This window comes from Orycteropus afer, unplaced genomic scaffold (genome assembly GCF_000298275.1).
Source record: "Orycteropus afer afer isolate SDZICR_OR568_19922 unplaced genomic scaffold, OryAfe1.0 scaffold00001, whole genome shotgun sequence".
Classification (NCBI taxonomy): Eukaryota; Metazoa; Chordata; class Mammalia; order Tubulidentata; family Orycteropodidae; genus Orycteropus; species Orycteropus afer.
In genome coordinates, this window is record NW_006921588.1 from 21,089,443 (window position 1) to 21,105,713 (window position 16,271).

Consider the following 16,271-nt stretch of genomic DNA (forward strand, 5'->3'; position numbering starts at 1 on the left):
ATATATATATATATATATATATATATATATTTAACAAATATATACAGAGAGAGAGATAGAGAGATACACAGATATAATTAAGTTTTGCCAGCAAAGTAACAGAGAATAGCAAGTGAAATAGGATGAAAATCAAAAAATTGTGGTGTCATGAGATGTCAGAGAGGAGACTGTTCAAAAAAGAGGCAATGATCATCTGGGTTCAATACTGCTGCAAAATGGGCCAGTGCCTGTGTGGGGGCCAGAACCCAAATGGAAGTGCTCCAAATTGACACTCTCCTCAAGCACATTGAGGAGTCAATGGGACATGACCAGTGACCACAGATAATAAGGAAGAGTCCTGTTAAAAATAGTGAGGTGATCACATTTGACAGGCTTTTCAACAATAAGGTAGGAAATCACCATTGTGTATTTATATGTAGAGAGAATTGCGTGATGACTAAACTGAGAGCTTACAGGAAACTCATATGTCTGAGTTCTCATTGTGGCACCCTGTGCATAAAAAAAACCCCGAGAGTAAAGTGGAATAATAGACATCAGTACTTCCTGAAGAAGCTTTGGTGGCACAGACAGTTGCAAATAGCTGCTAACCTAAAGGTTGGTGGCTTGAACCTATCCAGTGGCTCTGTAGAAGAAAGACCCGGCAAATTGCTTCCATAAAGATTATAACCAAGAAAAATCGTATGGAGCACAGTTCCACTCCATAACACATGATGTTACCATGAGTTGAACTGACTCAGAGGCAATGGGTACCTTCCTGAATGCATCCAAGGAAATCCTTTAGGACCAAACAGCAGCATCTGCTTGGAAGGAGAAAATAGATTCAATTAAGAGTATTCTTAAGAAAGACTCAAGGATCTTATGAGGAATCTGTTTCACCAGCCTTTTGGCTTTTCTAGGGATTCTCCTCAAGCTCAAGCTCAAGCTCACTGCCACTGAGTCGGACCAGACTCATAGCGACCCCTCCTTGGGTTTCCAAGGCAGTATCAGTACAGAAGTAGATTGCCCAAACTTCCTTCTGAGGAGTCGCTGGTGGGTTTGAACCGCCAGCCTTCTGGTTAGCATCCAAGTGCCTTAGCCACTATGCTACCAGAGCTCCCTATATTACACTACCTAAGGTATTATAATGCTACCATCCTCCGTCCAACAGGAGCAATGTACCCCTGTTAGCTAATGGGACCGCAGAGGGAAATACCACCAGCTCATCCCTGGTCATCCAGAAGGGATTAAATTTATTTAGGAGGAAGTGATTGAAAGATTCTTTAGCCAGGCCTCTCCTCTGCCCCCCTAATAAACTGGTTTTTGTTGTTGTTGTTGTATTGTTAGGTGTCGTCAAGTCGGCTCTGACTCATGGTGACCCTGTGGACAACAGAACGAAACACTGCCCATTCCTGCGCCAGTCTCACAATCCTTGCTATACTCGAGCCCATAGTTGCAGCCACTGTGTCAATCAATCTTGTTGAGTGTCTTCCCCTTTTTTGTTGACCGTCTGCTTTACCAAGCATGACATCCTTCTCCAGGGAATGGTCTATTCTCCTAACATGACCAAAGTAGGTGAGACGAAGTCTGGCCATTCTTGCTTCCAAGTAGCATTACAGCTGCACTTCTTCCAGGACAGATTTCTTTGTCTTCTGGCAGTTCATGGTATTTTCAGTACTCTTCGCCAACACCACAGTTCAAAGGCACCAACTCTTCCTTATCATTATCCAGCTTTCACATGCATATGAGGTAATTGAAAATACCATGGCTTGGGATAGGCGCACCTTAGTCTTCAAGGAGACATCTTTGCTCTTCAGCACTAGGAGGAAGTCTTTTACAGCAGATTTTTCTAGTGCAATTCGGCATCTGATTTCTTGACTGCTGTTTCTGTGGGTGTTGATTGTGTATCCAAGTAAAATAAAATCGCTGGCAATTTCAATCTTTTCTCCATTTATCATAATGATGTTTACTGACCTGGTTTTGAGGATTTTCATTTATGTTGAGGTGTAATCCAATCTGAAAACTAGTCATTGATCTTTATCAGTAAACCCTCTTCACTTTCAGTGAACAAAATTGCGTCATCTGCATATCTCAGGTTGTTAATGATTCTTCCTTTAATCCTGATGCTGCATTCTTCTTCTTATAATCCAGCTTCTCAGATTATCTGCTCAGCATGTTGTTGTTGTTGTTGTTATGTGCCGTCGAGTCGACCCCGACTCATAGCGACCCCTCCTTGGGTTTCCGAGGCAGTATCACTACGGAAGTAGGATTGCCCAACCTTCCTTCCGAGGAGTGGCTGGTGGGTTTGAACCGCCAGCCTTCTGGTTAGCAGTCAAGTGCTTTAGCCACTATGCTACCAGAGCTCCCATACAGATTGAATAAGTATGGTGAAATGATACAACCCTGACACACACCCTTCTTGATTTTAAACCATGCAATATCCTTTGTTCTGTTCAAATGACTGCCTCCTGGCTTATGTACAGGTTTCTCATGAGCACCATTAAGGATTCTGGAATTCCCATTCTTCACAACATTATCCATAATTTATCATGATCCACAGAGTACAATGCCTTTAGATTAGGCAAGAGAGAGGCTTAAATTCTCAAGGTAAATTCCAAAAGGGCTTTGGCTCTAAATTATGATCTTGGAAAATTTTAAATCATAAAAAAGTAACTGAGGCATTTATTTATTTGTATTTATTTTTTTTACTCACAAATTTAATTCCAGATGAATCACAAACCTTAATATAAAAGATAAATTTTCTAGAAGGAAACATAAGATATATGCTTGTAACCTGGGGGTAGGCTAATTTTCTTTGACAAGACACATAAAACAATAACTATAAAAGAAAATATTGACAATTAGATGTCATCAATATTTAAAACTTCTGTTCACTAAAACACATTGTAAAGAAAATTAATATATAAGCCACAGACTAGGAGATCATATTTATAAGATATGTATCTGACATAAAACTTCTATCTAAAATATACAAAGAACTTCTACAACTCAATAATGAAAACAGACAAAACAAAATAAACTTAAAATTGGAAAAAGTCTAAATCTGTAATAATTGCTTCAATAATAATCCAAATAATTTTAATTCAGTGGTATTAATAGTTCTTTTTGCTTTTTAAATAATAAAGGAAGTGGGGAAAGTTGATTTTAAAAAAGGAGTGGGGATAGGATTAGTATGCCTTACTATTTGGGCCTGGTTAAACACCATCTACTGGCAGAGGTTTTGAATGACAGTTTGAGATTTTGTGGTGTTTTTTTCTTTTTTTTAAGGTACCTAAAGACAAATTTTGAAGATTGAATCTGCAAAAAGAGATTTGTACAGTAAGAAATTCTAATAAGATAAAAACAAAATTAAAGTTCACCATAGTAAAACCAAACCAAAAGAAAAAATCTTTTCAGTTATTTTTGCATTGAAAAATCTATTACTAATTATGAGACAATGGAAAATAAAAATGATCTGATGGCATAATACACTGCCAAATATTTACCTGATAGAATTTTAATTGAATGTTAATACAATAAACTTAAGTTTATTATTATGGGTTCTTGACATGTATTATCACATTTAATTTTCCTAATAACTCTGACATTTAGGCCTACCCCACAAAACATCTCCATAATTAAAATTTTCCCAGTAGAAATATCTTGGTTTAATACCCAAACCTCCTGGATCATACTTATCTCTCAATATACCATTTTTGAGCCTTTGCTTATATTGGAAAAAATTATATTTATGTTCTCTAAACTCTGTACAACTTTAACGAAATGATGAGTAGGAAGAGTTTAGATTTATATTCCAAATACAGTTGGTTGAAATAACATCAGGTTCATTTTGAAAAGCGCCTAGAGTTTAATTCTGAGGATGTGCATCTCAGACGTTGCTAGCCCTGCAAGAAGCATTTTGCCCTCAATGCATTTGTCCCCATGTGTTTTCGCCATGCTTTTAACACGTAGCTTTTGTTTTTGTTAGCATTATACAGTGAGTCCCTCCACTCACTCCACAATGAAGGAAGAAATAAAATGGGTGGGAGAGGTTTTTACAATGGAAGATGTTGCTGAGTCGAAAGCGACTCTTTGTTATGAACTGTATTATGATCAGAAAGTAATATTTTAAGCAATTTATAATCTAAAAAATTTTATTTTATAGATACATATGATTTTTTAACTGTGTTTTAAGTTGTGAGATGGTATTGGGGATCGTAAAATGCATTATAGTTTTTTTCCAATTAAAAATGATGGAAACCATGTTCCCAGCTATTGGTGGGACCTCTGGTTTCCAAGAATACATACTGATGTTAAATAGGAGATGCCTGTATAGTAGTTGGGAGCTCTGGTGGCATGGTGTCTAAAGCATTTGACTGCTAACCATAAGGCTGGTGGTTCAAATCCACCGTCCACTCCTCAGAAGGAAGACTGGGCAAACTACTTCCATAGAGATACCGCCTTGGAAACCCAAGGAGGGATCTCTATGAGTCGGATTTGACTTGACAGTAGTGAGTTTGGTTTGGTTTTGGTATAGTAGTTATTATACCAGTTTACAAATGAGGCCCAAAGAGATTAACGTGTGTAACTTGCCCAAGCTATGATAGCTAGGAGGGTGATAGAGGCCTTGATGTCAGGCTCTAGATCCCTTGTTCTAACTACGCTGAGATACCACCTTCATCATGGCCCTACTTATATCACACAAACAGTGCGTGCCCTCAGTCAGCATTTCTCAAAGTTCTAGGTCAATATATTATTAGGTTGGAATGTTATTAGATTACTACATGACCTAAAAGCGAGAGCAGTGACCGACTGAATTTGGGAAATGCTGAGTTTAACAAAATAAAATGTGTTACTTTAGTTCTCAGAGCCAAATGTGCAGTGTGACTCTCTTAGGTTGGTAGGTGAAGAGAGATTTAACATTTCCCAGAATCTTGTTTAAAATTTGTGTAGATTAAGAATGAATTTTGTAGTATATATCATGCATACATTGTATATACATACATACATATACACAAACATATATACACATATGCCTTCTAACATATTGATACTGGCTTAAATGAACAAGTGTTTATTTCTCTCACAAAACAAGAAGTTTGAGGCAGGGTAGTCCAGCCAATTTTCCTTCTCCTTTCAGTGATACTGACTGTATTAGTCATGTATTACAACTCATGGTTGTTCCCTCATGGACACCAGATTTTGCTATAACACCAGGACATCCAGCTGTATTACAGGAAGGAAGAAAAAGGAAAGGAAAGAGGCAGCCCCAACACTTCCACTTATGTTTTGTCGATCAGAGCATTATCACATGGTCATCCTGCATGACCAGCCCTAGCAGCAAAAAGACGGCAAATTGGGTTTAGGGCTTTTAAGCCTCTGTACCAGTAAGTTACAATGTGATAATAACCACAAAGGTTGAAATCTTGCTCACATGCCATTTTATCAGCTGTGGGTTGGATGTGCTCTGCTCAACGCGTCGTCCTTATTCTGAGACCCAGGCAGACCCTCTTGTGGCCATGAATGGAAATCTGTACAATTTTCCCTCATAGTGGAGATAGTAGAACCATATCATTGCTCTTAAAGTCTCTGCTCAAAAGTGGAATTCATAACTTGTCCCACATTTCATTGGCCAAAGATCGTTACATTTTAAGCCTGACATCAATGTTGTTGTTGTTGTTGTTGTGTGCCATTGAGTCAGGCCCAACTCATAGTGACCCCTCCTTTGGTTTCTGAGGCAGTATCAATACGGAAGTAGATTGCCCAACCTTCCGATGAGTGGCTGATGGGTTTGAACCTCTAGCCTTCTGGTTAGCAGTCAAGTGCATTAGGCACTATGCTACCAGAGCTCCCAACAAACTCACTGTCAATGAGTCAGGGAAGACTCATAGCAACCCCTCCTTGGGTTTCTGAGGCAGTATCAATATGGAAGTCGATTCCAGTCTTCCTATTGAGGAGTGGCTGGTGGGTTTGAACTGCCAGCCTTCTGGTTAGCTGTCAAATGCCTTAGGTACTGCACCACCAGATCTCTCTGACATCAATAGGGTAGGAAAATATACTCCTCTTAAAAAAAAACAAAAAACAAACAAACTCAGTGGGACTGTCACTGAGGTGATTCTGACTCATACTGACTTTGTATGACGGGGTGGAATTGCCCTATAGGGTTTCCAAGGTTGTAAATCTTCACAGAAGCAGACTGCTTTATCTTTCTCCTGTGGACTGGCTGGTGAATTTGAACTGCTGATCTTTTGGTTAGCAGTCAAATGCTTTAATCATTGCACCACCAGAGTTCATTTACTCTTACAACTCAACTCAGCAAACTCACTACCATCGAGTCGATTCCAACTCACAGCAACTGCCTTTGGGTTTCCGAGGCAGCAAATCTTTACGGAAGCAGATTGACCAGTTTTCCTTCCGAGGAGTGGCTGGTGGGTTTGAACTGCCAACCTTCTGGTTAGCAGTCAAATGCCTTAGGCACTATGCTACCAGAGCTCCTTTACTCTTACAAAGGAGGTAGCAAATAATTAGTCATAAAAATATAATGTTTCCTATGTAATAAAAGCAGACAGGTGAGAATAGGAAAGGGAGTAGATGTTGAGTCAGCGATCTACTGTATCTGCCACAGAGCATGTGTGTGCGTGTGTGTGTACACACACACACACGCACACACAGAGAAAGAGAGAGAGAGAGAGAAGAGAATTTCAGAAAATACAGTCATCATGGTTATTAAAGTTTTCTTCTTTTTTTCTGAATCAGGTGCTGTCCTACCATGCCACGTGTTCAAAAGCCGAAGTTGACAAGTTTAAGGTAAGGAATGAAATGGTTGTCCTCTTGGGGCATAAAATTAAAGGTCACATGGCCTCCTGACCCTTTGTCACTTGCCTCTAATTAGTCCTTCTGACTGGGAGAAGGTGTGTTTTGAATAGTTCAGTTCTGGAGGATGAAAGGAATTTAGGTACAACTGAGTAGCCTCTTTGTGAGCATTTAAATGATCAGCATTATTTTCTTCCCTTTTGTTAAAACAATCCTTGATATGGTGAGAATCAGGACACCTGATTTTAACAATGGTTTTGTTTTTAACTTGCTGTTGTTGTTGTTATGTGCTGTCGAGTCAGGCCCGACTCATAGCGACCCCTCCTTGGGTTTCCGAGGTGGTATCACTACCGAAGTAGATTGCCCCATTTTCCTTCTGAGGAGTGGCTGGTGGATTTGAATCGCTGGCCTTCTGGTTAGCAATCAAGTGCCTTAGTCACTTAAAATCTTAGAGCCTATATCTTCATCTGTAAAATAAGTGAAGAGATTGGGATAAGAAGAGCTAACATTTACACAGTACTTACTATGTGCCAGGCACAATTTGAGTCATTTTGCCTGTATTAATTCAATCAGGGTTCTCCAGAGAAACAGAACCAATATGATTAACTTTAAGGATTTGGCTCACACAGTGGTGGGATCTGGAAAGTCCAAAATCCCTAGGGTAAGCTTGAAATTCAGGCAGAACTTTTAAGTCACAGTCTTGGGACAGAATTCCTAGTTTCCTCTCTAGGAAACCTGTTTGTGCTGTTAAGGTTTTCAACTGTTTAGATGAGACTCACTCACGTTATTTAGGGTAACCTCCTTTATGTAGAGTCAACAGACTGTAAATGTTAGTCACATCTACAAAATATATTCATAGCAACATCTACACTTGTGTTTGATTAAACAACTGGGAACCCTATCTTAGCCAAGTTGATAAAAAAATTAATAATAACTGACTCCATCTAGGGATATGGTTTATTATTGGTTGGAGAGATACTTAGGGAAAAGACCTGTGCTGGCAATCCAGGTCAGAAGGAGAGACAGGTGCCAGCAGGAAGTCAGAGCTGACAGCGCAGGGAGAAGGCAGACCAGCCCAAAAGACAGCAGTTAGGGGCCCCTTGTTGTAGAGGCAAACATGCCACATACCAACTAGAGAGTGAACTCTACCAGGACTGGGAGTTTTGCATACTTTGTCCATTACACTAACTCTAGTGGTTTTTACAGTGGCTGAAACATAGTACCATTCAATAAATACATTGAAAGAATGAATAGAATGACTAACTAAACCCAAAGAGCATCAATGTTTTAGAAATCAAAACAATTGGTCATCAAGAAAATGTTAAAACTTTGATAATACATAAGTATTTTATAAATATTTCCATAGAAAATAGTTAAAGCTTTTTCATTTTAACTAATACTTAAATTTCAGTTACCTAGAAATCATATTTATAAAAACATCTAGTTCCTGCTAAAATGCTAATATAGTATCTATATTATTATATTTTTACTGTTACAATTATTATTGTTGCTAAATGAAGGAAGAGGTAGGCAGCAAGAAAGATAGCAAAGCTCACAGCGGACTAAACATGACAGTGAGAGATATTTTCTGGAACATGTCCAGGGCAATAGGAAGCCAGTATTCACAGCTCTCTACTCTCTGAAGGTTATTGCCCTACATTCAGACTTAGTTCTTTGCTTAAAGTAAAGAAAACCCCATTATTCTAGTTTTGCTATGTTTTTCTATTGTTAGCTCACAAACATGCTAAAAATATGAAGTATTTAAATTTGAGAACAAAGGGTTATTTCATTTTAAAATTATCAAGCTTATTAACTTAACTAATTTATTCCAGATTTTATCCTGAAAGATATTAACTGGTATTCTATTGCAATGTAATTGAGATATAGTAGATAATTATAACCTAGTGCCTTTTTTTCTTGCTATATAAAATAAATAAAACATCATAATTGGTAGCTGATGTCTGTTATAACTGCAGCAATAATATTAAAATGTAGTGGGCTTAAAATAATCCTACACATAGACAGTGAGAAGCATTTACTAAAATTCCAAGCTGGTGGAGTATGTGCAATGGCAACGTCCTAACATTGTGGCTATATAACAGTAAACGAATGCTTTGTTTTGACCAACTATGTACCGACAATTAATGCTTACATTCAAATATATTGTAACCCTTGCTACCCGCAGTCAATTTAATAGTTTTTTTTTAAAAAAAAAAAGTGTTCAGTGATTTGAAATCTGGAATCCAAATTCTCCATGAGGTTCTATGAATGAAGGGGTGGCTGAGTCCCAGTGTATATTGAATTCTACCCAGCTGGACCAAGCTCATGATCAGTGATTTGGTGATAAAGATGGAGTTTGGTAAGAAAATGATTTTGTCATCTACTACTAAAAAAAAAAAACTCCAGGTTAAATACATACGTACTTATATACATAGGGCAGATCGCAGTTTAAGCCCAAACTGTACCACATCTGAGATTCAGACATGTCTGGGAGACCAGAGCAATGTGGCCTATTTACATGACAGTCTGAGAGGACTTCTGGATTGAGGATTCTTTCTAAAGGAAGTTGAGTCACAGGCCTCAGTCTGGATGATTTCAAAGAGAGCGGGAGATTTGTCCCCTGATTTGTCTCTTACCCCAGCCTTCCTTGGACACAAAAGGCATGAACTTTAATATGGTTTCAGTGCACTAAATGCTTTAAGAATGCAAGGGTTACAGTGTGTTGACAGCACACAACAGGAGGCAGCAATCCAATGGCAATCCAAAGGCAGGCACCTTCCTACCAAATGGCCAACCCAGGCAGAAGGAATATGAGGGGCTGTATTTTAGTGAAAAGGTGAAGTACACTTTGAGGATTCAGAAATAAGTAGGACAGATGGTGATCTCTTAATATTGGATAGTGCCAAACCTGTTGCCATTGAATCGATTTTTACTCATAGAGACCCTGTAGGACAAAGTAAAACTGCCTTATGGAGGAGTTCTGGTGGCATAGTGCCTAAGGCATTAGACTGTTAACCAGAAGGTTGGTGGTTCAAACCCACCAGTCACTCCTTGGAAGGAAGTTTGGGCAGTCTATTTCCATAGTGATACTGCCTTGGAAACCCAAGGAGGGGTCACTATGAGTAGGATTCAACTCCAGGGTAGTGTGTTTGGTTTTGTTTTTTTTTTTTTTTATGGGGTTCCAAGGTTATAAACTTTACAGAGCAGACTGACACATTTTTCTCTTGTGAAGCAGCTGGTGAGTTTGAACCGCTGACCTTTCAGTTAGTAGCCAAGTGCTTAACCACTGCACCACCAGAAGGCTCCATAGACAGTGTCATAGATACCATTAATTACTCTTAATCCATTCAATTTGTACCCCTGGGTAGTATGGTCTAAAAAAACATCAAATTTACATAAGATAAGCTTCTAGTGAATCTTTAGTAATCATTAATGCTAGTCTGACACCCCAACCCCTTTGCTGTGGAGTCAGTGCTGACTCGTAGTGACCACATGTGCTACAGAGCAAAACTGCTCCATAGGGTTTTCTTGGCTGTAAGTCATCCTTATGGAAGCAGATCACCAGGCCTTTCTCCCACAGTGCTTCTGAGTGGGTTAGAACCATCAACCTTCATGTTGGCAGCCAAACACAAATGGTTTGTGCCATTCGAAGGCCTAATACCACCTAACCCTTCCTCATATCAACTTTTCCTATTTTACATCCCTTTGTGTTTTGGGATTTCTTTCCCTATTCAAGGATAACATGGGAAAGAGGATGCATTTTTTGTTTTGTTTTGTTTGTTAATTCTATTTCTCCTGCTGGAAAAAAATATCTCTTTTGGAAAGTATATGGTGGTGAGTTGAATGAATGATGGTTAGAGTATAAAAACCCTACTGGAAGCGTCATTGGACTGCCCAACTAGAATAAATAGGTAAAACAACATCATAATTGGTCATCTAATGTCAGAACCTGAGCTTAAATTTCCTCATTCTGATATATCATTTATACCATAAGAAACAGTCCTTTTTGTACGCCAACTCTATATAAAAAGATCACAGAACTTTCTGGAACTAATGAATTAACTACTTTTAAAAGTCTGATTTAGATGATAATGTTAATAAGTCATCCTTTATGGGTTGGTTGGTTGCCCTGTGTATTGAATGGGGAAACCACAATCTAAAGAACAGTTGTGATCCTCATTAACATTTACTGATATTCCATGAACTTGAAATAAGAAAGGTGTGCACAGAAAATGTGTGCAGATTTTAGTGCCTGTTTATATCTCTTCTGCTCTGTGTTACCAGGAATAATGTATAAAAACCATATTGACAATTAGATCTCTTTGAAGATGACTGGTTTACAAGCTTTTAATAACCTGAAGATGCCAGCTGTGATAACATAAGAAAATGAGTTTAGTATACCAATTATATGCTCCTGTAATTTTATGCACTTGACTCAAATTCCAATGCAGTGGACAGACCAAACAGTTATCACTATATTCTGCCAGTTTGCCAATTAAAATCAATTCACGGACATCCTCATGTTATATTGCTACCTTCTATCATCCCTCCTTTCAATTCAGAACTGCATAGGTTATGGCTGCAATCAGAGATGAACTCGTTTACAGCACTATAACTGCCCTAGTAATTAAATGCCAATAACTCAGATTGGGTGTTTGGGTTTGGACTACCTCTTGCATATTTCAAGTTTTCCATGTTAATGCGTAGGCTCCAAAGTAATGTCGTGATAAAGTGAATAAATTAAAGCACCAAAAATAGAGTCTCCCTGTGGCCTTTATATATCGAAATAAGAGACTGCATCAAAACGGGACCTTATAGCATCATCCGTGGGATCTAAGACAGGAGCCCGATTGATCAGGGGGATGTGATTTATTAGGCTCTTTTTCTTTTCTTTTCTTTTTTAAGTAATTAGATTTGAGGAGACAAAGACAAATTTGATCGACAATGTATTCAAATATGTATGATAAGAAGCTTCAAGCTCTCTGGACCACCCTTTCAGTTATGCCATAAATATGTCATATTCTGCCTTAGTTTCTTGTTGTTGCTGTTGTTGTTATGTGCCGTCGAGTCAGCCCCGACTCACAGCAACCCCTCCTTGGGTTTCCGAGGCAGTATCACTATGGAAGTAGATTGTCCAACCTTCCTTCTGAGGAGTGGCTGGTGGGTTTGAACTGCCAGCTTTCTGGTTAGCAGGCAAGTGCCTTAGGCACTACACCACCAGAGCTCCTCATTAGTTTCTTAGTGCTGCTATAACAGAAATGCCACAAGTGGATGGTTTTAAAGAACAGAAATTTATTTTCTCACAGTTTAGGAGGTAAGAAGTCCAAGCTCAGGGCATCGGCTCTAGGGGAGCGCTCCCTCTCTGTTAGCCCTGGGGGAAGATCTCTTTCTGTAGACCCAGCATTACTTGATTCCTTGGGGATAGCCACATGACATGTATGTTCCCCTCCATTTGTGCTGCTTCTCTGTGCCTAATCTGCTCTTTGCATATCTCAAAAGTGAGTAGGTTTATGACACACCCTATACTGGTAGATTGGGTGATCTATTTCCATGGTGATACTGCCTTGGAAACCCAAGGAGGGGTCACTATGAGTCTGATCTGACTCCATGGCAGTGAGTTTTATACTGGTATGGTCTCATAACATAGCAAAGAGAACCCTACTCCCAATGGGATTACATCCACATCTATAGGGATTAGGATTCCAACACATATTTTGGGGGCATACTATTCAGTGCATAACATATGCCCTCAACATATGTGGGTTTGCCTGTCCGGACTAGGTTGTCCAAGTACATGGGATGCCTTTTAGTAATTGATCCTCCAGAGGGCGCTCCTTTCCGTAGCTACTACCTAGTCCACTCTGTTTCCAGACCTGTGGAAGAAGCCAGTCCTTGCAGCAGCCTCATGCAGACTAAGAGTGCACTGTGGAGAAAGGGAGTGACTCCATGGCTTTTACCCAAACACAGGTGAAGTGGTGAGTGCTGAGGAGCAAGCAGGGTAGACCAAGGACAGCACAGCCCTGGGGAGCTGTTTCCCACCCCCCAAGCTTGTCTCCCTCAGGGCAAGTGCTCCCACAGATGCCCCTCCACAGCCCAGGGGATACTCCAGGGCCTCAAGGTGCTAGAGAGAGAATAAAAGCAAGCAAAGAAGCATTTTCCCCAGTCTCAACTCTCAGAGTCTTCCTACCTTCAAAGCGTTGTCCACAGTGGCTTTTCAGTTCACCTCAGCTTATTTCGAAGGTTGTTTAAAAGATGACTTCACAGCAGTATAAATGGAATTTGGGTATCACCTTATGCGTAACCTATTCTGTCTCTTCGTTTGTCCCCACCTCCTGAATTTAAGGGGTGGTTTTGACTCTAAACAGTATTTATGCTGAGTTTAATATCAGAGGTTTTTTTTTTTTTTTTTATTGTCAGAGGAAGTTATTGAACCTTCGCTAGGAAATTGACTGCAAAGGAAACAGCTGAATCAGCACCCGAAAGGGCATCTTCTGCCCATAAGGAGCAGACTGAGCCAGGCAGCTTGCACTGCATAGGACACATCCATAAATATGTGAGGTGCTTTGGGTTCAAATGTCTGCCTGTTTATATGGGGTTCTTTTTATGAATTGTGTCTTAATCAAATGCCACATCAGGAAAAGGATGGTTGTACTTTGTCACTCTTGAGTATTAAAAATACTAGGGAGGGGGTTTGAGTGAGGGGAACTAGGTCTAGAAGTCCAGGTGGCCTTTCATATGCTGAATAAGCAACTAGGAATAGAGTGCTTTCTCTCAAGGACCTTCCGGACCAAAATACATCTGAGTAACTCTGTGGTAACCCTGACCTCCCGTCAACTAAACTTAAATAGCCAATATTTGTCACTTCTTTCCATTTGAAAACAAAGCAGAGACACTCTCCAGAGGACCACTGTGAATGTATATAATTTCTACAAGGAAGAATGGGCCTGGAAGTCTTTCTCCCACCTTCTCCCTTCCACACATTAACAGAGCTGAGTTCAGGGTGTTCATTAAGTGTCATCTTTGAAGGGCCAGGGAGTCTGAGCCTGAGGAAAGGAAAGAACAAGTTTGTTGTTGTTTTTCAGAAAGCAGAGTAGTAATAAGTCCTGAAAATCCAGGGAAGACAGGAGTGGAAGGGCAGTAGTGTAGCTCAGTGAGAGACCTGGCCCCTGAACTGTGAAAGGAAGGAATATAAAGGCCAAAGGGGTCAAAACCTTCTGGAATACAAGGACCTCTGAGCTGCTTTGCCTTCTTTTTGGTTTTCCTTTAGTTGGAAAATGAAAAACTGTTGTAGCTCTTCACCTCAGTGATTTGGACTTGGTTTGGCAGTCATAATGGTTGACTCTTCCTCCTCTATTCATTCAGGATAAATTGTAGCTAATTTTGCAGAGAGAGCCCTCCCTCTCTACATGCCCCCTGTGGACATATTTATAGAGTTATCTTTGAGTCCTTACACCACCGCCTCACCTCACACATTCTGTCTCATCCATTCTGATATTAAAACATCTCTCACATTTGGCCCATCCCCGTCATCCTTAGAGCCATCACACTAGTTTAGATCCTCATTATCTCTCACACAGTGTTCTCCTAGCTGGTCTCCCTGCCTCCTTCTCTTGAGCCTCTCCCAAATTCAACCTGTACACAGTTGCCAGAATAACTGTACTCTTATAACAATGCCAGTTTCTTGTTCACAGGCTTTAGAATCTTCTAGAAGCCTCTAGATTCCATAATTTCGAATTCTTTAATTGGACATTCAAAGTGCTGTAAATTCTAACCTCCCCAATTCACTTTTCCAGCTCATTTCCCATGTTCCCAATTACCCACCCCTCACAGTAGTTCTTTATGATGTTGTCTGTCCATTCCCTGCCCTTTCCTAACTTTACTCCCACTGGCCCAGACCCTGCTCTTTCCTTCTGCATATCAGTCTTATCAGTTTATCTGACCCTGCTTAATTGCCCCCCTCCCCACAAAGTTATTGTAGCTGTCCTTAAGGCAAAAGTGATCTTCTGGTTTTCCATTCTTTTCATGGTTTTTATCAGCTTCTACCTTGTATTATACATCTTTGTGCACCTGCCTAATCACCTGCTTAAACTAGGAGCATTTTTAGGACAGAATCCTTTCCTTGCTCATCTTTGCAACCCTTATGCCACCTAAAAGGACCTGTGGTAGTGCAGTGCCTAAGGCACTTGACTGCTAACGAGAAGACTGGCAGTTCAAACCCACCAGCCACTCCTCAGAAGGAAGGTTGGGCAATCTACTTCCATAGTGATACCGCCTAAGAAACCCAAGAAGGGGTCGCTATGAGTCGGGTCCGACTCCACAGCACATAACAACAATAACAGCCACCTTAAAACCATGCCGCATACCTGAATGCTGGAGAAATATCTACCAAGTGACTGAATTCATTTAACTGTTTGTAAATTTTTTATGGCAGAGGAAGTTACGGTATATGGTTAGAATTTTGAGGCAGGAATGAATCCACGACAATGGAAGTTTCTGCATATTCTGTCTCAATCCTTTGTTTTGAGTTCTTGTTGTTAGTTCTCTAGATTTCCTATTGGATTGTATTGGAGAATAGAAAACCCAGAAAACTAACAACCAGGGATTTAAAACAAGGGATTGAGACAGAATTTTCCTTCTCTAGTGTTTTGTTTTGGCCTTAAGGAGGATGCTTCTATTAATGGCTAAATAGGAAACTGGAAACAAAAAATTTCTTATAATTTTATCCTTATGTCATTTTCTTTTGAATCAATCATTATTCTTATAACGTTCATGGCATGTTGATAGTTTTGGGGCCAATTTTATGAAAATAAAGGGATTAATTTTCTTTGGTTAGGATAAGCCCTGATTTGGCCCTGTTCCCTTTGGAGTGCTCTGTAGTGGTCGCCTTCCTTTTCTGCTGTGGGCAAGAGTCCCTCGCCATCAGTTCTCAGTTGATTCAGCAGTTTCGCCAGTATTCAATAAGATTCTTCACTCATGTATCCTGCCACCCCCACTTTGCAGTCTAAATAAAAGCAAAACAAAACATTATCTTCTTGAATCCCAAATTACCATTGTAATTTTTTTAATTTATATGTATGGTCTTCTATTCTCTCTTTTACCTACTTTGAAATCATGGGCTAGCTGGGTATGTCTTTAGAATTTTTTCTCAGTTGTAAATGGATCCATCCAAAAACTTAAAAATGTGTGTGAATCATGATTCCATTAGTCACAAGACACCACATAAAATAGGAAGTTAGTTAGCAAAAAACATCTGACCAAAGAGTTTTCTGCAGTCTCAGCAGCTAGAGCTCAGTTTTTGCAAGGCCTGTCAACATGGTAAGACTAGAGAGAGTAAACGAGTGAATAGAAAAAACAGCCACCAGACGTCTTGGTTTGTTTAAAGTTTCTAGACTTCAAGTTTCCTCATCTATAAAACTAAACCATTTCCTGTCATAAAATGCTATGAATTTATGAGCCTGTAAAATTTATCTCTAGGAAGAAAG

The 16,271-nt window shown here is 39.6% G+C and overlaps 1 protein-coding gene across 1 annotated transcript in view; it reads left to right on the top strand.

Moving 5' to 3' along the window:
- PDE11A (phosphodiesterase 11A) overlaps positions 1 to 16,271 on the top strand; it is a 592,677-nt gene that overhangs the window by 416,434 nt on the left and 159,972 nt on the right. The window contains exon 10 of the mRNA XM_007937915.2: positions 6,733 to 6,783. Coding sequence (XP_007936106.1) covers positions 6,733 to 6,783 — 51 coding nt within the window. The remainder of the gene's footprint in view (positions 1 to 6,732; positions 6,784 to 16,271) is intronic.